Consider the following 20,384-nt stretch of genomic DNA (forward strand, 5'->3'; position numbering starts at 1 on the left):
AGTACCATGGACTGCTAGGAAAACAAACAGATTCATCCTGGAAAGTGTTAAACCGGGTGGCTCCTTGGAGGCAAGGATTCTGAGGCTCCATCTAACAGACTTTGGACATGTTGTGAGGAGAGACCGGTTCTTGGAGAAGAACATCATGCGTGGGAGGGTGGAGGGACAGCGCAGGAGGGGAAGGCCCTCTATGAGGTGGATTGATTGAGTGACTGGGATAATCGAGATGGGAGTGTCAGAGACAGTGCAACTGGCACAAGACAGAGCAGAGTTTAGGGCTGTTATACATAGCATCGCTATGAGTCGCAAGTGACTCGATGGCACATAACAACAACGACGACATAATAAGAACTCTGGTGGTAAGTAGCTGCAATGCCAATACAAAGGTGGTGGTTGTTGTTGTTGGGTGCCATCAAGTCACCTGTGACTCATAGCGACCTTATGTAAAACAGCTGTATAGTCTGCCCTGTCCTGAGCCAGGCCCACTGACTTCAACACACCTAAGCCCACTGCCACAGCTACTGTATAAATCCCTCTCCTCTGGGGTCTTCCTCTTCTGTGCTTTCCCTCCACACTTCCAACATGATGTCCTTCTCCAAGGACCAGTCCCTCCTGGCCATGTGCCCAAAACAAGAGATGGAGCTTCAAAATCCTAGCCTCCAAGGTTTTCTTGGTGATCCATCATAGGTTCAAGACTCTTCTCCAGCACCATAATCCACCAGTTGCTCCAGGGAAGAAAGGTGGGCAATCTCTCCTAGTGTGATTTACAGCCTTTGAAAACCCACAGGAGGGTCATATATGAGTCTGTTCTGACTCAAGAGCATGAACAACAACAATTTATAATAAATTGTCTGTACAGGTTGATATGTTAATAACAGAATTAATCTCCTATTCTTCCCTTCACCTTTTGTCTTCTAAGTCTAATAAAACCAGCCGTCTTCTTTTCCTCTAAATTAGAAAAGTCACAAATATATGGAAAACACAAACGGGAAATGTATGGAAAATATAAATCAGAAAAGTACAAACACCAAAATCACCCTTCACTTCTTCTTCCAAAGATCCTGTTACGATAACACTTTAGTGTATGCTTCCTTTGTGTTTCCTATGCATACACGAGATTTACAAAAATGGGATTTTTCTGGCACACACTATTTTATAATCTGACAAAGATGGCAATCAACTCCTGTACGATTTACTGCCTCTGAAAACCCAACGGAGGGTCAGCTACGAGTCAACTCCAACTCAATGGCACATAACAACAGCATTTTAAACACATTACTCGTTGTTTTACAAGTTATTATTCTACTTCAACCTTCCTTTTAACTTGGTTTCCATTTAACAAAGAAAGAATTTATTTAACCAACAGCTTGTCAGATAGCTATATTCTTACCAGTCTTTAAGATGTAAGGAGCTGTGCTACCAATCAAAAGGCATGCAATTTAGTGCCTCTCAAAATGTACCAGCAGGTTCAGCTATGGGTCAGTTTTGACGCAACAGTACATAACAACTTTGATAAATTATTGAGAAGATACAAATGATCACTTGAGTTAGACATACCTTAGTCCTCTAAGTGACATCTCCGTCTATTATACATAAGGCTTCTGAGTCAGAGTTTACTCAATAGTAATTAACTACTCTTACAAATGTTACAGGCAGCACCCTTTACTTACTGTAACTATTGGATATAAATGCCTAAAAGTCAGAGAGACTCTACTTTTTTTTAAACTCCTAGCAGCACTATGTTGTTGTTGTTGTTTAATGCCGTCGAGTCGTAGACGACTCATAGCAACCCTATGAACGAACAGCTTGAGCACTGTTCGTACATAGAGTTTCCGGAGGCAAGCCATTTTGGAAGTGGATGCCGCTCCTGCTTCCAGGCTTGATTTAGTCGGGAAGCTCCAGCAAACACTGTTCACCATGGGTGCCCATTACCACGACTGGCAGCACTATGTAGGTCTACCTATTTGTCATCAACACTATTCCCATTGCCGTAGAGTTGGAACAGACTCATTGTTTACCCCTCAGTGGGCTTTCAGAGGCTGTAAATAGCTTCGAATGAGATTGCTCATCTTTTCTCTTCTGAGCCACTGGTGGCTTCAAATCACCAGCTGCGGTCTTCAGGTTAATAGTGCAACTGTTACCATCAGAGCTCCCTCCATCAACACTAGATTTTAAAACTGAGGAGGGGATCATTGCCAACTTCATAGGCAAAAAGTAGGGGAAGGAAGTGTAATATTTCACTTACTTTGGCACAAACCAAGTGCTCAGGTTCAGGTGGAACCCAGACGGAGAAATGCTTAGAGTACCAGTATCAATCTGAATCATCTCAAAGACAAAAAGGTTGCGTTTCCATGGTTTCACTAGATTATTGTTACTGTAGAACCTATCTTTTCATCACCAATCTGAAATGATCATTTCATAATATAACTTCTTATATACACTGAACTTGGCCTCTATATTTCCTGCTCTAGTCCTGAATATACAGCCTTCCCCTTTAATCTATACACATCAGCTAAAAAATAATGTTCTTGACTGGATCCATTGGCATTACTCTGGATTAAAAAAAAATAAAGAAAAGTGGAAAAAAGTCAAACAGACTGTAGAATATGCCTGGGGAGAAAAACAGGAGCAGCTGGATTTTAAACCACTTCACATACCGAGAGGTGGTAGTCTCCTCCTCTTGTGTCTCTTTTGAACAGGAACTTCTGGATGCTCTGTGGGTTCTTGAATCGGTGGCTCACTGTCTTCAGACGGCCGACGCGCAGCAGCCTGAACAAGACCATCCAAAGAGGTACTGGCTACAGCAAAACAAAGTGGAAAACTGGGACAGCTGGAGTAGACAGCACCAAGTTTTAAGAAAATGAGGGAAGAAGAGATTTTCAAATTTCTTACAATCTCTTATTCTCTTTTATACTTGATTATGCCCCATATTTTTATTTTCTTGCCCTTCACCTATATAACTTTGAGATTCAATTTGAGAAAATAAATTAGCAAACAAGGAAGGCTGGAGAGGAAAAGAAACAAGTGAGCTAGAAAAAAAGCAAAAGAAAAGGGGAGACAATAGCTGTAAACATAAGAGATACTGCTGCTATAAAGATCTCTCTTACTTGTCTTATATCTGAGGAATTTCTATGGATTTCCATACAGTTTACCCTTAATTAATAAATTAACACAGTCTAAAGCCTTCATTGATAACTAAGTAACACCAATTAACTATAAGGCCATTTACTTCATACTGGTGAGGAGAGGTGGGCAAGTTCAAAGCACCAATATTTTGGTCACAAAACCCTCTATGAGATGGATTGATTCGGTGACTGGGGTAATCGGGATGAGTGTGTCAGAGGCGGTGCGGTTGGCGCAGGATAGAGCAGGGTTTAGAGCTGTTGTGCATAGGGTCGCTATGAGTCGGAAACAACTCGATGGCACATAACAACAACAACAAGGCCAGCCCTTAGTCATTGAATGACCATAACTCATCATTTTTTTTAAATGAATTTTTTAATAAATATTTTTATGCAATAATAAAATTTTAAAATATAAAACTAAGCTACATAGAATACTGCATTACTGTCCAAAAGTAATATAATCTGGAACAAGGAGTGCATTGTGAAGTGGGCTAGGGGAGGGAGAGGGAGTAAAAATATGTGCAACAATCAATTTTTTAAAAAGTAAGGAAAAAAACCCAACCAAACAAAAAAATCCTAAACTAGAAAACCAAGGTTCTATTCAAATATATTTAGTGAATTGTCTACTGGTTGAAAAAACACACACCAAACCCAACTATGATAAAATAAATAAGAACTTTGTTATAGAATATGCATTTATAATACTGCATACTATAATTGTGTATTATATAGCATATCAATTTAAATTGTATATGATAAATGTTTAACTGATTTGCATCTTCTTGGTAAACGTGATATATCGTGGCATCACTTAAGAAAGGAGCTCGTGAGTTGTACAGATGGTTAATGTGCTTAGCAGTTATCCAAAAGGGTGGCAGGTCTATCTTCCCCTTGAAGGAGCACCCTGACTGGATCTTCTCCAAGATAGAGCTATTTGGTTTTTTGTTTTGTTTTACTTTACCGTTATTCCACAGAGTAGTTATTAAAGTTTGTCAGACATAGCAAAAGAAAGCAGAGAACTATAGTCACTTAAAGGACCAGAATCAAGTCATGTAAAAGGATTTCTAATTTTATGTATGGACAAATTACAGTACCATGTACAACTTGTCAGGTTATGAGGGAACTTCACTATAGGAAACAGGGAAAATCATTTAAATAGGCATAATCATTTTATACAAGACATTATATACCTAAACAAAATTTGAATTATCAAATAATTTTAAATACTGTTTCCAAGTCAAGCACGGGTATAAGTCCTAAGAATGGGAAGAAATTTATTTATAAAATTCACTACTTGATCAGTGGTAAGAACCAAGAAATAATGAATTAAGGGAGCTGTGGTGGTCTAATAGCAAGAAGCTGGGCTGCAATCCTTAAGGTATGAGGTTTGAATCCCACCAGCTGCTCCGCAGAAGATGGGAAATCACCTCCTATGTGATTAATTGCCTCTGAAAACCCTCCAGAGTGCTGGCTATGGGTCGGTTTTGACTTGACGGTACACAACAACAGAAAAATAAGTCAGTTTATACAAGGGAATGATCAGACTTAACTGCTGAGTGTTAGGCTAAAAAGATATCCTTCTGTATATTTTTCAATTGTTGTGCTGTTATTGATTGCCATCAAGTAGAGCACAACTCATAGTGACCCTATGAAAAAACAAAAGGCCTGAAGCATTTTTATAACTGTTATCATTTATCAAAGTTCTTAGAGTTTCTAGAGGCATATTGTTTAGGAAGTGGATGCCACTTCTGACATAAATTCAACCAATGGAGTCTAAGTAAAGAGCACTGTGTTAAGACTCTGTTGAATTCAAAACAACTATGAGATATCATCTCACCCCAGTCAGAATACCAAAATTTAAGAGAACAGCAAACATCAAATGATAGCGAGGTTGTGGAGACCGGAACCCTCATTCACTGTTGGTGGGAGTGTAAAATGGTGCATCCACTGTGGATGGTGGTATGGCACTTTCTCAAAAAGTTGGAAATAGAGATACCATTGGACCCAGCAATTCCATTACTAGGAATAAACCCCAAAGAGACCATAACTGCCACCCAAGCAGATATATGCGCACCCATGTTTATTGCGGCTTTGTTCACAATAGCAAGGAGTTGGTAACAACCTAAGTGTCCATCAACAAATGAATGGATAGAGAAGCTGTGGTATATTCACACAATGGAATACTAAGCTGCAATGAAAAACAAAGAACTCACACAATATTATTCAAAATGGGTGACCCTGGAGGACATTATGCTAAGTGAAAGATCTCAGTCACAAAAAGACAAATATTGCATGGTGCCACTGTTGTAAAATAGGACTGACATCAGAGGTGGGGGGAGACTGAGAAAGATGGGATACATAATGTATACTGCATTGAAACAGATGAGAGAGAAAACTGTTTAAAAGGGATATGTGATTAGGTATTACTGTCATGACAGGAGTCCAGAACGAAGGCTGCATAGTGGAGTGGACCTGGGGGGAGGGACTGTAAAACAATGAAAGAATTTTTCCTTTACTTTTCAGAGATGAGTGCACTGGGTGGGGGGGAAGGGTGGGCAGGGAGAAAAGTGCAACAATGAATGAATGGAAAGCCAGTCTCTGTAAATTTTCATTAAAATTAACACACACACACGACTCTGATGAATTATAACTTCCAGAGTGCTGTCACTGTCTTGCTTATTTTACTACATTTCTTTGTTGATTTCTTTATCAACTTTTCTCTTTTTTCTTTTCCCTTTCCTAGTTCCTCTCTCCTCTCCTGTCCTACACACTGATGTAATCTGCTTTGTTAAAGCCTTCCTGGTTCCAAGCAATTTCAAGAGCCAAAAGTTGTATTCTGGGTGTAAAGATCATGTTTTCCTCAGTGTAATCCAGAAAGCAATCTAGTCACAGCCAAGTCCCACAGTTAAAAGTTTTCTACAATCCCCTCAAATTTCAAGCAGAATGGTCTTCACTGTTCTTAAGCTGATTCTCATTGGAGCTTTTTTGGGCCCAACACATCTATTTTAAATTTCTCAAATTATTCCCAGAACTCAGAGCAGATTTGGTCACCCACTTTGGTGATTTTCAGGTACTATGGGTCAACTAATGAATGCATTTGTAGAAGACTTCAGCATGCTGCATTGCTCTCCTGGCCCAAACCATCTCAGTGTCAGGACTGTCACCCTAAGATTCTGCTGAAAGAGCATATACCATGGACATAAGCTCCTCCGAAACCGGCTCAGTACATGTTCTAGTCGCCTCTGTCCTGCAGCCCACTCTATCTGTTCTTTTGCTAGTCCGTGGATATTCAGTACTCTTCTCCAATACCACAACCCAAAGGCATCGAATGTTGTTCTGTCATCTTTAGTTACTGTTCAACTTTCTAATTCATAACAAGTCATTGAAAAGAAGTCCCTCTTAAAATCATAGTGCCTTTGTAAATCTAAACCTTTTACACATTTTTGGTGTGTGTTTAGTTCTGTCTGTATCCCATAAGCCATTCTCCATCTCTAATTCTTCATTCATATCCGTCTCTAATTCTTTTTTTCTCTAAAAATGTGAAGATGGCACAACACAGAACAGCATTTTGTTCTGTCACACATACAGAGCCAAATAAATGGCAACTATTAACAACTATACAGAAATATACTCCTCTATTTTTCAGACAACAATAGCCAATGTAAGTATCTAATCAGCTATAAGGAATGAACACCTACAAGGTTTAAGAAAGTTTATCCAGTAGTTGTAGGCAGGACTAATTAGAGTTGGGAAAAGCTAACAGATCTGTGTTGGAGGCTATTCCAATAGATCCAGTTAGAAAGGAAAGGTGCTAAAGCAACTACAGCTGCACCTGCAGAGTTGAAAAAAGAAAAATGCTAAAGAGTCATCATGGAAGAAAAAAGCATATGAAAGGTCACAGCAAAGGGAGGAGAAAAGGGGGCAGTTAAAGGTAACACTGAGGTTTTATGTCTTCATGACCAGAAGAATGGGAGTGCCATTAACAGTAACATATGAGAAACAAAAACTGCCTTATTGAAGTCATGCTGACTGTGAGTTAATGGTGAGATATCCTGAATCATTATTGGATAATTAAAACAAACACACAAAAAAAGAATTCACAGAACCTGCTCATTACTGGAGTTCTAACGCATGGATGATGTGGTCCTGCTTTCGGATACATTCTTGCCCTAATGTAGAGTTTCTCTGACTGAAATAAAGACTCTAAGAACTTGGTGTCTACTTAAATCTAGGATCATGTTTGAGGGTCTGGAACACACACAACTTAAGACAGCTTACATTATCTAGTAATGATGGACTTCAAAGACTCTGAGAACATCATGAAAGTAAAATCTTAGATGGTAGAGCCAGTCCTTCCAAGGTGCTCCTCAGGCTGCCTGCCCACTGCCTTGTCCCTCACTATCACCAGGAATCCCTCTCCTTCAACTATCTGCCTTCTTACTGACCTCAGCACAACAGCTGATTTGGGACTGCTGGAGGCTTTCCTCTACCTTGTCAGTGATGTTTATTACACCTGAAATCCTGGACAAACCTCTATGCCCACACAATAATGTCTTACCTAGTGTAGTCTTTGGCCTGGGCTTCTTTTTCTTGGGACGATTAAGTGGAACATCATCTACAAACAAAAACAAATAGAAAAAGAATCCAAAAATTCAATGCAAAAAAGAGTCAGAAGATAATTTTCCCTGACGAAGTCTTTACTCCTCTTCTCTCAGCCCAGACAACTTTACCTGTGGGGAGTAAGGTAAGAAATCAACACTGTCAGAGCCCACAGTAATAAACCAATGACACTGCTTAGTGCTAGAAACTGTGACAGAAAAAGAGTGGTCATCATAACTGCCATCCAAGCAGATATATGCACACCCATGTTTACCGCAGCTTTGTTCACAGTAACAGAACTGGAAGCAACCTAAGTGCCCATCAACAAACAAATGGATAGAGAAGCTGTGGTATATTCACACAATGGAATACTAAGCTGCATTGAAAAACAAAGAACTCACGCAATATTATTCAAAATGGGTGACCTGGAGGACATTATGCTGAGTGAAATATCTCAGTCCCAAAGGGACAAATACTGCATGGTGCCACTGTTGTTGAATGGGACTGACATCAGGGTTGGGGTAAGACTGAGAAAAAACTGGATAAATTATGGAGGTGATATATGACTGAGTATTATGGTTAGCACAGGAGTCCAGAATTAAGGTTGCATAGAGAAATGTACTCAGTGCGGGGATTGGAGAAGATAGGGTAATTGTATACCAATGAAGGAATTTTTTTTTCTTCTTTTTCTTTTCAAAGAGAGGAGCGAACTGGTGGGGAGGGGTAGGCAGGGAGAAAAGTGCAGCAATGAATGACTGGGAATCCAAAATCCCTGTAAATGTTTATTAAAATTAATAAAAATAGGGAAAAAAACATTAAAAGAAAAAAAAGGAATTATGTTGGAGCTATCCTTTGCTTCTAATGATTCACTTAGACAAATTTCTTTTTTTTTTTTTAATTTTTGTGTGCATGTACCGTCAAATCAGATCTGACTGGTACTGGAGGAGATTGCCCCTCCTTCCCCGGCAGAGCATCTGGTGGATCTGAACCGTGCGCCTCTGGGATTGTAGTTGCAGCTCCTTGCCACTAGGCCACCAGAGCTCCCCTGAGACAAATTTCTTAAAGAAATTAAACATGTATAGTTGATCTTGTATAAAAAAAAAAAAATAAGAGTGGTTATTCTGAGTGTTGTCTAGGACTGGTTTACTCTGGAGTCAAAACATTGAAGGAGTCAGTGAGTTAACTTCAACTTTTTCTTGTGGTGACAAGTGAGAAAGTCTTGGATTAAGATTGGTAAGTAAAGGATGGAATCAGTGCAATCATAGGTCATTGAGAAATAAGTAAAAGATAAATCACCCTAGATCATTGCCACAAACCACAGGGTCTTTGCATGACTAAAAAAGAAACTCGTATGCTATTAAGTTACTAAGATCGAGGTTTGAATTCACCAGCCGTTCAGTGGGAGAAAGATGGGCTTGTCTCCTCCCATGCTATTTACTGCCTCTGAAAACAGCTAGAGGGTCAGCCATGAGTCAGTTCTGACTCGATGGTACAAAACAATAACTACTATATAACTCTAATCCTATCATGACTAATGAGACATGGAAAGGTACAGTAACACTTTCAGTAGGTGTAAGGGTATTTACACCTCTAGAAGTCACCTAGTATTATACCATAAGCACTAAAATATGATAGTCACAGGAAACTATTTATAATAAAGGTACTGTTTGGGGGGGTGAGGGTGGGAAGACACTTAGTGGTATTACAGGAAGCTCTGGTGGTCTAAGGGTAAGGAGCTATGACTGTCAACTCCAAGGCAGTTGCTTTCAAATCCACTGGCTGCTTCACAGGAAAAAGATGAGCAATCTCCTCACCTGCAATTTACAGTCTCTGAAAACTCATTGGAAGGTTGGCTATGGGTTTGCTCAACGGCATTTAACAGCAAGGAGTACTTATTATACTATTCAGATTTAACTTTCAAGAAAAATATTATGAAGTAATTTTTCAATACCAAATATGATATTTAGAAAGTTTTACATAAACAATGAACTAACTCACCTGGATCAGCACTTTTACGTGATATTGGTCATAATGAATCAGCAGAACAAAGACAAAACATTATTCATTAGAAACCTATTACACAGCCAAACTGGAAATTACAAATTTAAAATAAAATTACCTTTCATACAATGTCTAGTTTACAAGTTACTATTATTTACCAACAGCAACCTGTTTAATAGAGTTGCTAATAAAATAACTCCAGTATGTGTTAAGGACCTACAGATACATTCCCTTCTATTAGTAAAGAGGATTAAGTAGATTAAGAACTTTTATTTTTTTCTTAGTGATGAAACCAGCTTAAACTGAGGACACAATTCTAGCAAAGAGAAGAGCTCAGAATTATCATAAAAATTCCCATAAAAATTCTAATAAACAAGATATTTGAAAACATTCTAAATAGATGCATTACTATAACATGTTAATAGTCAAGCTTTTAAGAGAAAATATTTCATTATAATTCTTATCCTAATGATTCAAAGATTTCCTACCTTTAAAAAGCTTTTTGTAAAAATTAAGGAAGTACTGCTTAAATAACTAAAATCCTGCAATAGTACTAGTCATCTTTTTTTTTACTCTAAAGAACAATAATGATTAAAGACTTTTTTTTTTACCTTGGCACAGGTGGAAGGGCACGTGGAGGACGCTGGAGAAGGGGAAAGAGAAAATTGCACATAAGTAAAAGCCTAGGTCATCTGTAATTCATGTACCTCAATGCTGTGAAATCAGTATTAAAAAAACACCAAAACACAAACTTGGTCAAATACCACAGGAAAATATATTGTATCAGACTAGTATTCTCAAATGTGAAAAACTTTGTTCATCAGTAAAACCTAGAAGGTACAAATGAGCATGAGATGGGCTTTTTAACATTATTTTACCATTTCTGAATTTTATCTATAATTCCTTCCTATTTACAGGTTAACTTTTGTTCTTAAAAGAATTGAAAAATAAACAAGATACCTGCAGACATGGATTTACATTCTAAGGGCCAAGGATCAGAAGAAGAAAAAAGAAAAAGCTTTGAGTAATTAATCATATGAGAGTTAAAAGGCACAGAGAGAGAAAAAAAAAAGGAATGGAAAATGTAAACAGGGAGGAAATGGGAAGAATGCTACACTGAGAGGATTACCATCAATGCCAAAACAAAATGTGTATGTGCATGCTAAACGGTAAATTTGCTTGGTAAACTTTGACCCAACTTAACAACATTTTTTTTTAAATCAATAATAGAGAAGAAAGAGATGGTGTGGTGGAGGATGAGGAGTGGTACTTTTGACCTGGAAAAGCCTCTATGAACTATGTGATCTGAAGCCTGAGTGACTTCTGCGGCAAGCATTTTGGGCAGAGGGTTACAACTCCTAGTTTATTAGGGGCGTTTTGGATGAACAGGTCAGTAAGACTGAAACACTGTTACCATAGGAGGTCGGCAGGAGATGGGTTAATAAAATCCTTGTAAACCAAGGGGGGAAGCCTGAATCTTGTTCTCATTTAATAGGGAGCCATAATGATTTAAACTATCACACTAAATATAGCATGAAGATGGATTTTAGGGCAGCAAGAATGATAGGGAAAATCATAAATGCTGCTGTACATGAACAAGAAAAATTGTATGCAGTCCAGAAAGCATCGCATTATAAAGAAACACTCTGGAATCTTGCAAAATAGTATGCCTGACATTTCTAAAGGAAGTGTCTAGAAATTAGATTAATGTTTCTCTGATTTTTATGATGCTTGCAAAAGACAGTGAATCCAATTCAGACACTTCAGCTGGTGCTATGCTACAATTGTCCAGCTTAGCTCGCTCAGAAAGCACAGTAATGCAAATCCTGTAAGATTAGTTTTAGTACTATTCAAACTGACAACTGAGGGGTGAAAAAACAGATAAAAGCGTTATTGTTCTAAAGATACCAGGAATCACCTTCTAACCCAGAACGCAGTCCACTCGTTAACTTCACATTTCAAAAGTCCCGCAAAAACAACGTTCCGCCCAGCTAGAAGCCTAATACGTAAGCCCCTCACACGAACGATGGGCATCTGGTAGCAGAATCGTAATGATCCAAATAACCCAATGTAAGCAAGTTTGGCTTACCACCTGCTTCTTCCCCATTCTGTAGAGCGAGGACGCAGGACCGCCGCAGCCCCTTGCCCGGCCCCGCCGCTTACTCCCCGGCCAGCCGGCGGCGCAGGCGCACTCGCGTCATCGGGCCGCACAGCGGCGCAGGCAGCGCCCTCCCCGAAGCCTCTCGGGGGTCGGGTAGCGATGGAGTACTAACTTCATCACCAGCAGCACCAGGCCTCATCCTTCCATTCCGCCCCGGCGGGACAAAAGACGTGGAGGGCAGGGCTGGCGTGCCCGGGAGGGGAGGCAGCGGACACAGGGGGCGATCAGTTTCCCGTGATTTCGCGAGCGGGTGTGGTGATGTTTGGGGAACGTGAAAGCAGACCCTGTTGCTGAGCCTCCGCTGGCCTGGAGCTCGGGCCGGCTGGAAGGCCTGTCGTCATGACAACGGCGCGCTTTCCCCTTCGCTCTAGGAATTGGGGGGCGCTGCTTCCTCATAATGAACTTTCCGGCCCCCACCCCGATCCTCACGGTGCCAGAAAGGCAAAAGGACGGAGCTCACGGACAGAGCTCTGCCTTTCCTGCTCAGCTGGCCTGAGCAGTTGCTCCATTAAAATCCCCACGCTCCCCGCCATCCCCCCCAAATACCAGGGGCCGCCGTCCCTCCCGCTCACCCGGTGGTTCTCCTGCAGCCGAGGAGATTCGGGTCTCATCGTGCTCCCTTCCGGGCTCCTTGGACGCCAGCACGGCGGCCCCTGTCGGGCTCCCGGCGACTCCGGCCTCCGGGAGCTGCGGGAGGCGGGGGCTTGGCCGCCTCACTAGGCCGCCGCCCCCAGGCCCCGGGCTCCGCCCGTCTCGGCCGAGCGGCCCTGCCGTTCCGGTTCCCAGGAGAAGCCAGAGTTCGAGTTAGCCTCCTTAGGGACCGAGACTTCAACCCCCAGGCCCAGCATCTCTGCAGGGTGTGTGTACTGATTGGCACAATTCTCACCATTTCTCCAGTTACTTACTCTAGCCTACAATTGTCTGTATGAACTTTGTGCATCCTTTTTGCTTTCTCAACGCACTACCAAAAAATCATATCCAAATTCACTTTAATGTAATTGAAATGTTATTTTCCACTTAAATTTTTCCAAGGTTTTGCTGTAGAAAGAGATGGGAGTGGAGGGATGGTAGATGTATGGAGAAAGGTGACAATGATCATAAAGGCTTCGTCCCACTAAGAAAGCCGAAGAAATGAGACCTGTGGAGTAACATCTCCATCTGGTGGTTTTCTTGTATACAGGTCTATTGGACCAATTACGGTTGGTTCGCTTGATTTAACTTGTCAATTATTTCATCTTCCTTGGGTTCACAATCAACACCATTGGTACCAACAGTCAAACTAAAAGACACATTGCATTAGGAATATCTGCTGTCCTCTCTAAAATGCTAAAGAGCAACGATGCCAGTTTAAAGACTAGGTTATACCTGATCCAATCCAGGGTCTTTTAAATCTGAAAAGTCAGACAATAAATAAGGGTGACATAAGAACAACTTATGCCTTTGAGTTATAGTATTTGAAATGAATACTGAATATGGGCTGCCAAAACCCCCAAATATGCCTTTGAGATAGTGCAACCAGAATGCTCCTAAGAGGCAAGGATGGTGAGACCCTGTCTCACATACTTGAGGTATGTTGTGGCGGGGCAGGGGAGGGGGTGTGCAGAAACCCATGAAGCTGAGAAAGTGGGTCAGTGAAGGGTTGACACAGTGACTGTAACAGGGCATGACAGTTTGTGAGGATGGTCTAGAAGAGCACAAGCTTCTGTGGTTAACAGCATCGCTATGAGCAGCAGTAGACTTGATGGCACCTAACAATAACAACTTTAGATACAAACGGATCTAGCTTTTAGGGTAATTCATGCTTATGACAACTCTGATCAAAAGAATATGTTTTCCTTGTAAATTTTGCAAATAATGAGAACAGCAGGTTGCTGAAGTTTTGATGTTAGATATGAAATGTTTTAAACTTCTCTTGCTGAGTTAGTCAAACAGACACTTTTTTAAAAAAACATGAGGCAACAAACACATTTTCAAAGACAAGTTTTATATAATGAAACATTTATGCAATTAAACACTGCTTATTTAGGAGAAGTTCTTTTTATATCTGAATCCTACAAAAACTATGTGAAGCCAAGGAAAAGTCTTCATATTTAGTGATTCAATGTTTTCACATTGATGTACCTACTATTTTTGCATAAAAAGTCTTGTTATATGCCATCAAGTCACCTGTGACTCACAGCGACCTGATATATAACAGCCCTACACCCTGCTCTATCCCGTGCCAATCTTATTGTCTCTGACACACCTACCCCCCATTACCCCAGTGACTGAATCAATCCATCTCGTCGAGGGTCTTCCTCTCCTATGCTATCCTTCCACCCTCCCAAGCATAATGTCCCTCTCCAAGGACTGGTCCCTCCTTGCAACATGTCCAAAGTATGTCAGACAAAACTTCAGAATCCTTGCCCTCTCCAGGATGAACCTGTTTGTTCTCTTAGTAGTTCATCGTATATTCAATACTCTTTAACACCATAGCTCGAAGGCATCAATTCTCCTTTTACATCCCTAGTCAACTTTCGGGTGCACAGCAAGTGATTGCAAGGACCATGGCCTGTATCCGGTGCACCTTAGTCTCCAGACTGACATCCTTGCTCCCCAGTACCTCGGAGAGGTCTCTGACAGCAGACTTTCCCAATACAATTTGTCTTTTAATTTCCTGGCTTCTGGTGCCAGGAGTGTTGATTGTGGAGCCAAGCAAATGGAAGCTGTTTACAATCTCAATCTCTTCACTATCCATCATGAAGCTGCAAATTGGCCTAGTGGTGAGAATCTTATTGCAATTCAATCCATATTGATTGCTGCAGTCTTTGACTTTCTGCACTTCAGGTCCTCCTCAATTTCAGCAAACAGGGTTATGTCAGTTACATAATACAGATTGTTGATGAGTCTTCCTTCAATCCTGATGCCACATTTCTCCTCATAGAGCCCGGCCTCCCAGATAATCTGTTCTGCATATAGGCTCGAGTTGCAGTACTTAAGGATGCTTTGGGCAGAGTATTAAACGATACAGGAAGTATTAAAATAATATGGAAAGAGTATACAGAGTCATTGAATGAAAAGGGATTGGCAGACACAGAAGAATTTCATGAAACAACATATGAGCAAGAGCTTATGGTGATGAAGGAAGAAGTTTAAGCTGCTCTGAAAGAATTGGCAAAAACAAGGCTCCAGGAATTGACAGTATACCAACTGGCGTATTTCAACAAAGAGATGCTGCCCTAGATGTGCTCACCAAGTTGTGCCAAGAAATCTGGAGGACAATCACTTGGCCAACTGACTGAAAGATATTTATATTTGTTCCCATTCCAAAGAAAGGTGACCTGACAGAGTGTGGAAATTCGATCAATATCATTAATATCACATGCAAGCAAGATTCTCCTGAAGATTATCCCAAAATGACTGGAACAGCACATCAACAGAGAACTGCCAGAAGTGCAGGCTGGCTTTAGAAGAGGCCATAGTATTAGGGATACTGTAGCTAATGTTAGATGAATCTTGGCTTGAAAACAGGGAGTAACAGAGGAATGTCTGTTTCATTGACTATGGAAAGGTATTTGTGTGGAGAAGAACGGGTATCCCAGAACACTTGATCGTGCTTATGTGTAACCTATACTTGGACCAAGAAGCAGTTGTCAGAAATGAGCAAGGGAACACTTCATGGTTCAAAATTGAGAAGGGTGTATGGCAAGGATTTATAAAAAATATAGGAAAAGTAATTTCTCAAAAGGCAATCCATATAACCATTCAATACACATTTATTCTCTAGTAACATGAATTCATAAATTACAGCACTTTGAAATTGCATCCAGTAAAATGGGTCAAACAGTATGACTTTCTGTACTGCAGTACCAAAGGACTGTCGCATTAAGGAGGAGGTCTTCCTAAGACTCAGTCTCAGAGGAAATCCAGGCTGCTGGGACCCACTGAGGCTCTTCCTGAGCCTGCCTTACTGCTGACAATAACTGGACACATGCATCTTGCAAGTTGTCATTCACAATCACGTCATCAAAATACTGGCCAAACTGAGTCTCCATTTTTTGGGCTAACTCCTGCATTTCCTGTAGATCTTCATCCTTGAGCAGAAATAGAAAAGTTTCCATCAAAACCAAACTCACTGTCCCAGGGCACACAGCACAGGTTTAGTGAGATAAGTAGAATTATTACAGTTTCTTAAGCTGTCACATTTGGCTGGGAAGCTATAAACAAATAGGTCATTTACCTAAAATGGTTTTATTATCAAAATACTAAAAACTATCAAATTAATACAACATAATCCAATGAAAGGGGCACGCTGGTGGCCTGGTGGTAAAAAGCTGTGCTATAACGCCAAAGGCCCGTGGTTTGAATCCACCAGCTGCTGCACAGAAGGAAGGGAAATCTCCTCTCTAAAAATCTGTTGGAGGGTCAGCTATGGGTCACTTCTGACTTGATAGCACTCAACAACAATCCAATGAAATATAAATAAAACTTCTAGGTAAAATGTAAATGTACGTTAATCTGATAATGATGACATTTTAACAGATACAAGAAAATGACCACTCTATAAGAATGGTATTTCAATTTATTATTGTTTTCTTATTTGTCTGTGACAAAGTAGTATTAGTTGTTGTCAATGCAATTTTGAACACAAATTCAGACACAGTGAAATCTTGCAACAATACTCCTTTATAAGGCAGCCATACACATGATCTGGGAATAATTTATTAATTTGTATAGATAACCATCAAAATGAGAATACAGTCTTAACTGTCTAATACAGATAGAATGTAACTATGAATGACACTGAACTAAATACAGTCTGGAGAATCAGGACTTATGAAAGAGTGGTTTAAAAAACTGTAAGACAAAGTAACGATAGGTCAAACTCAAACTCATTAAGTCAGACCAACTCATAGCTAGCTGGTTTTCACAAGACTATATGTAGGAAACTCCCCATCTCTCTCCCTCTGAGCAGCTGGTAGATTCAACTTGGCAGGGGCAGGTTGTGAATTAGCAGCACAACTCCCTACTGACTGCCAGCAGAGCTCCCTATTGAGAAGTGAAACTCAAAAAGTCATTGTCACTGGTCAGAACTGCCCACCCTCCTCATAACTGACCCTCCAACAGGTTTTGAGAGGCTGTGAGCCTCAAGGGAGGGCAGGGAGTGCCCATCTTTCTCCAGAGGAGCTGTTTGTGGATTTGAACCCAGGAAGGTACCCACACCTTTGAGTTAGCAAAGCACTCCCCCAGTAGACCACCAGAGCTCCATTATTGAGAGGTTAAGTAAAACAAAATTTGATACTACATGCAAAGTATATAAGCTACAGAATGTTTAAAGTTAACTGCTTTAAAATGAAGCTTCTTAAAATGCAAATTTCAGACTTTTACCCCCTTAATAACCTGTGTAAAAGGCCCAGACTTTTGCAAACTGGCTTTGGGAACTTTTTTATGGAGCTTGAATCACAGAAAAAAAAATGAGAGAGAGAGAGTGAATGAGGAATCATAGCATGTTAAACTTTGTTTGAACACCTGTAAAAGATTTTACAGGTAAAAACATAAGATCAAAGGATACTATGTTTTAGCAACTTTACACTATTTTAACATAGGAATCTGTGGACACAATGTTGTGATTTTTTTTTTCTAGAAGTAAAATCAACAACTTTATTTTACCTTGAAATTCATCTCCACAAAGTAGTCTGTAATGATCTTGGCATTTTTCCGAGACTGCCTCATACAATTCAAATTAGATGGCTTTATAAATATGACATAGGGCTTCAATTCTTGGGTTCGAGCCATTTGGATACCCTATACAGAAAAATTAAAAGCACATTTTAAAACAAAAGTCCAAATTTCCTACATGACTGCTTTCAAAAAGACCACAAATTAGGACTCATTTTTAGATAGGTTATATTTTCATCTGCCTCCAAATTCTTAACTCTTAAAAAACAAAGATTTTCATAATCAAGAGGTAGTGCTCTACAATGAAAAAACAAAATTAAAATTTGAACTCTTCTGCTGATTAGGTATGGCATTCTTATTAAAACCCAAGAGTAGAATTCTATACATGACCTCATGGGGCAAAGATAAAGATTTTTTTTCTACATGGACTAGCTCTGTTTTACCCTCATTGTTCTTTATTTCTTTCTTTCTTTTATTCCCTCATATTGGTTAAAACAGCCATTTTCACATTGACCATCAGCTTTGACCCAAACCAGAGTACCTCTCTCTTCCCTTGATTCTCTTTAGCATGCATTAAGGAGAGCACAAAGAAAATAGAAAGATCACAAAAATTTGGCCTACACATTCTATAGTCCTTATCCTGCTGAACTTTTATTCCATTTACACATATGGTATCAGATGATAGTGATAGACAGGGCATGAGAACCTTGCCGTTTTGTGTAAAACAATGTCTTACTTCCTCCATAAGAAGTCACTTGGAAGTCTTAGTGATCAAGGTAAAAGTAAGAAACACTCTAACTTTATGCATTCCCACTCTATTCTAGTTTTATATCTGAGAAATGAGACTTCTTTTCCTAACTGAAGGTAAGCCAATAACAACTTGACTCTTCAGATAAAATCATGACCCCTAGACATGGGATGTAACCGTCTTCCTAAAAGATTAACAATAAAGTATAACTGTCTAAACTATAACCCACAGTAGGTGGAGAAAATGGGGGCCATGAATTTGTGCCTTTAAAGAGACAGGAAATACTCCAGAACAAACCCACCTGAGGCTCTAAGTCCATGACACAGACCTTTCCTTCCTCAAGAACTGCTTGAACAGCATCCACACTAGTGCCATACAAATGACCTTTGTACTCACCATACTCCAGCATCCTGCAAGAATGGGATAAAGAAGTAAGGGTTGTTCCAATAAGTAAAGTACTTCTAGTAGGGCTCTAGTTGGCCTACTGGTAAGAAACAGAACTGCGATCTCATAGGCATGTGGTTCAAATCCACCTCTATTTCTAGAGTTTCTAACACTATTTCTAGTGACAACATAATAGATGCTAATAATAGAATAGAAGTGTGTTGTTGGTAGGTGCCATCGAGTCAACTAAGACTTCTAATGTAAGAACACTGTTGGATAATTGGCTCAGAAAATGAGTCACTCGGGCTGGAAGGCCCTCAAAATGCCAGCAGGAGGCTAGGTGACTCTTCAAAGTGGTGGCTATGTACCAGCGAGTTTTCAGAGACAGTAAATCATATAGAAGGATATTGCTCAACTTCTTCCTATAGAGAAACTGGTAGGTTAGTACCACGCACCTTTGGATTAGCAGTGCAGTTCCTTACCACTAAGCCACTAGGTCTTCTCCTCAAAGTAGAGTCTAGCATAATGACATGGATAGATGAAAGCTTTCACCCAGCGGTCCTTCATTTGCTGATGTGGCAAAACTTAAAGTGAGGAAACATTAATAACCAGAACATGGAATGTATAAAATATGACTAAGAAAACTGGAAGTTCTCAAAAAAATGAACAAAAATTGACATCCTAGTAATTAATGACTTGAAATGGATGGATACTGACCATTGTTAATTAGGAAATTCTATGAGCTCCTGTGTCAGGAATGACATATTGAAGAGGAATGACGTCACATTCATCATAAAAAAGGACATTCCTATCCCGAAGTACAGTGCTGTCAGTGGCAAAATACTATCCACACACATACCAGGAAGACTTGTTAATACAACTGTTATTCCAATATACCCACCAACCACTAAAGACAAAGATGACGAGATCGAGGATTTCTACCAACTTTTGCAGTCTGAAATTGATAGAACATGAAACCAGGATGCATTAATAATAATTGCTGACAGGAATGCAAAAGTTTGAAACAGAAGAGGGGATGGTAGTTGGAAAATATTGCCTCAGTGACAGAAATCAAGGGATCAAATGGGGATGAAATTATGGAATTTTGTGCAATCAAATTCATTATTCATTACAATTACTTTTTAAAACATATCCAATATAAATTGTGGCTATACACATAGATCTCCACTGATGACCTCTACAAGAATCAGATTGACTGCAGTTGTGAAAAGAGACATTGGAGAAACACAGTATCAGCAGTCAAAGTAAGGTGATGACTGTGGAACAGACCATCAACTACTCATAAGCAAATTCAAGTTGAAGGTGAAGAGGACTAAAGCAAGTCCATGAGAACCAAACCACAACCTTGAGTCCATCCCAACAGAATTAAAAAACATTCAAGGAATATATTTGATGCATTGAACACTAATGATCGAAGGGCATACTAGTTGTGGGCGGACATCATCTATGAAGAAAGCAAAATGTTACAAAGACAAAGCAGAAAGAAGAAACCAAAATGGAGGTCAGGGAGACTCTGAAATATGCACTGGAATAAAGAGTAACCCAGACAAGGGGAAAGGATGCTGAAGTTAGAGAGCTGAACAGCTTCCAAAGGACAGCTCGAGAAGATAGAGCAAAGTATTACAATGAAAGGTGCAAAGAGCTGGAGTCAGAAGACAAAAAGGGAAGAACTCACTTGGAATTTCTC

General features: G+C 40.0%; 2 protein-coding genes across 2 annotated transcripts in view; both read right to left on the reverse strand.

The window, feature by feature from the left end:
* Positions 1-12,497, reverse strand: part of TMEM237 (transmembrane protein 237) — a 25,955-nt gene extending 13,458 nt beyond the window's left edge. The window contains exons 1-5 of the mRNA XM_006889148.1: positions 12,459-12,497; positions 10,337-10,368; positions 9,946-9,959; positions 7,684-7,740; positions 2,658-2,798 (exon numbers count right to left, since the gene is read on the reverse strand). Of these exons, the coding sequence (XP_006889210.1) occupies positions 2,658-2,798; positions 7,684-7,740; positions 9,946-9,959; positions 10,337-10,368; positions 12,459-12,497 (283 nt within the window). The remainder of the gene's footprint in view (positions 1-2,657; positions 2,799-7,683; positions 7,741-9,945; positions 9,960-10,336; positions 10,369-12,458) is intronic.
* Positions 12,498-15,767: 3,270 nt separating this feature from the next.
* Positions 15,768-20,384, reverse strand: part of MPP4 (membrane protein, palmitoylated 4 (MAGUK p55 subfamily member 4)) — a 58,917-nt gene continuing 54,300 nt past the window's right edge. Inside the window, exons 19-21 of the mRNA XM_006889085.1 lie at positions 18,594-18,702; positions 17,536-17,670; positions 15,768-15,959 (exon numbers count right to left, since the gene is read on the reverse strand). Of these exons, the coding sequence (XP_006889147.1) occupies positions 15,768-15,959; positions 17,536-17,670; positions 18,594-18,702 (436 nt within the window). The remainder of the gene's footprint in view (positions 15,960-17,535; positions 17,671-18,593; positions 18,703-20,384) is intronic.

This window comes from Elephantulus edwardii, unplaced genomic scaffold (assembly GCF_000299155.1).
Source record: "Elephantulus edwardii isolate Elephantulus edwardi_28Jun2011 unplaced genomic scaffold, EleEdw1.0 scaffold00075, whole genome shotgun sequence".
NCBI lineage: Eukaryota > Metazoa > Chordata > Mammalia > Macroscelidea > Macroscelididae > Elephantulus > Elephantulus edwardii.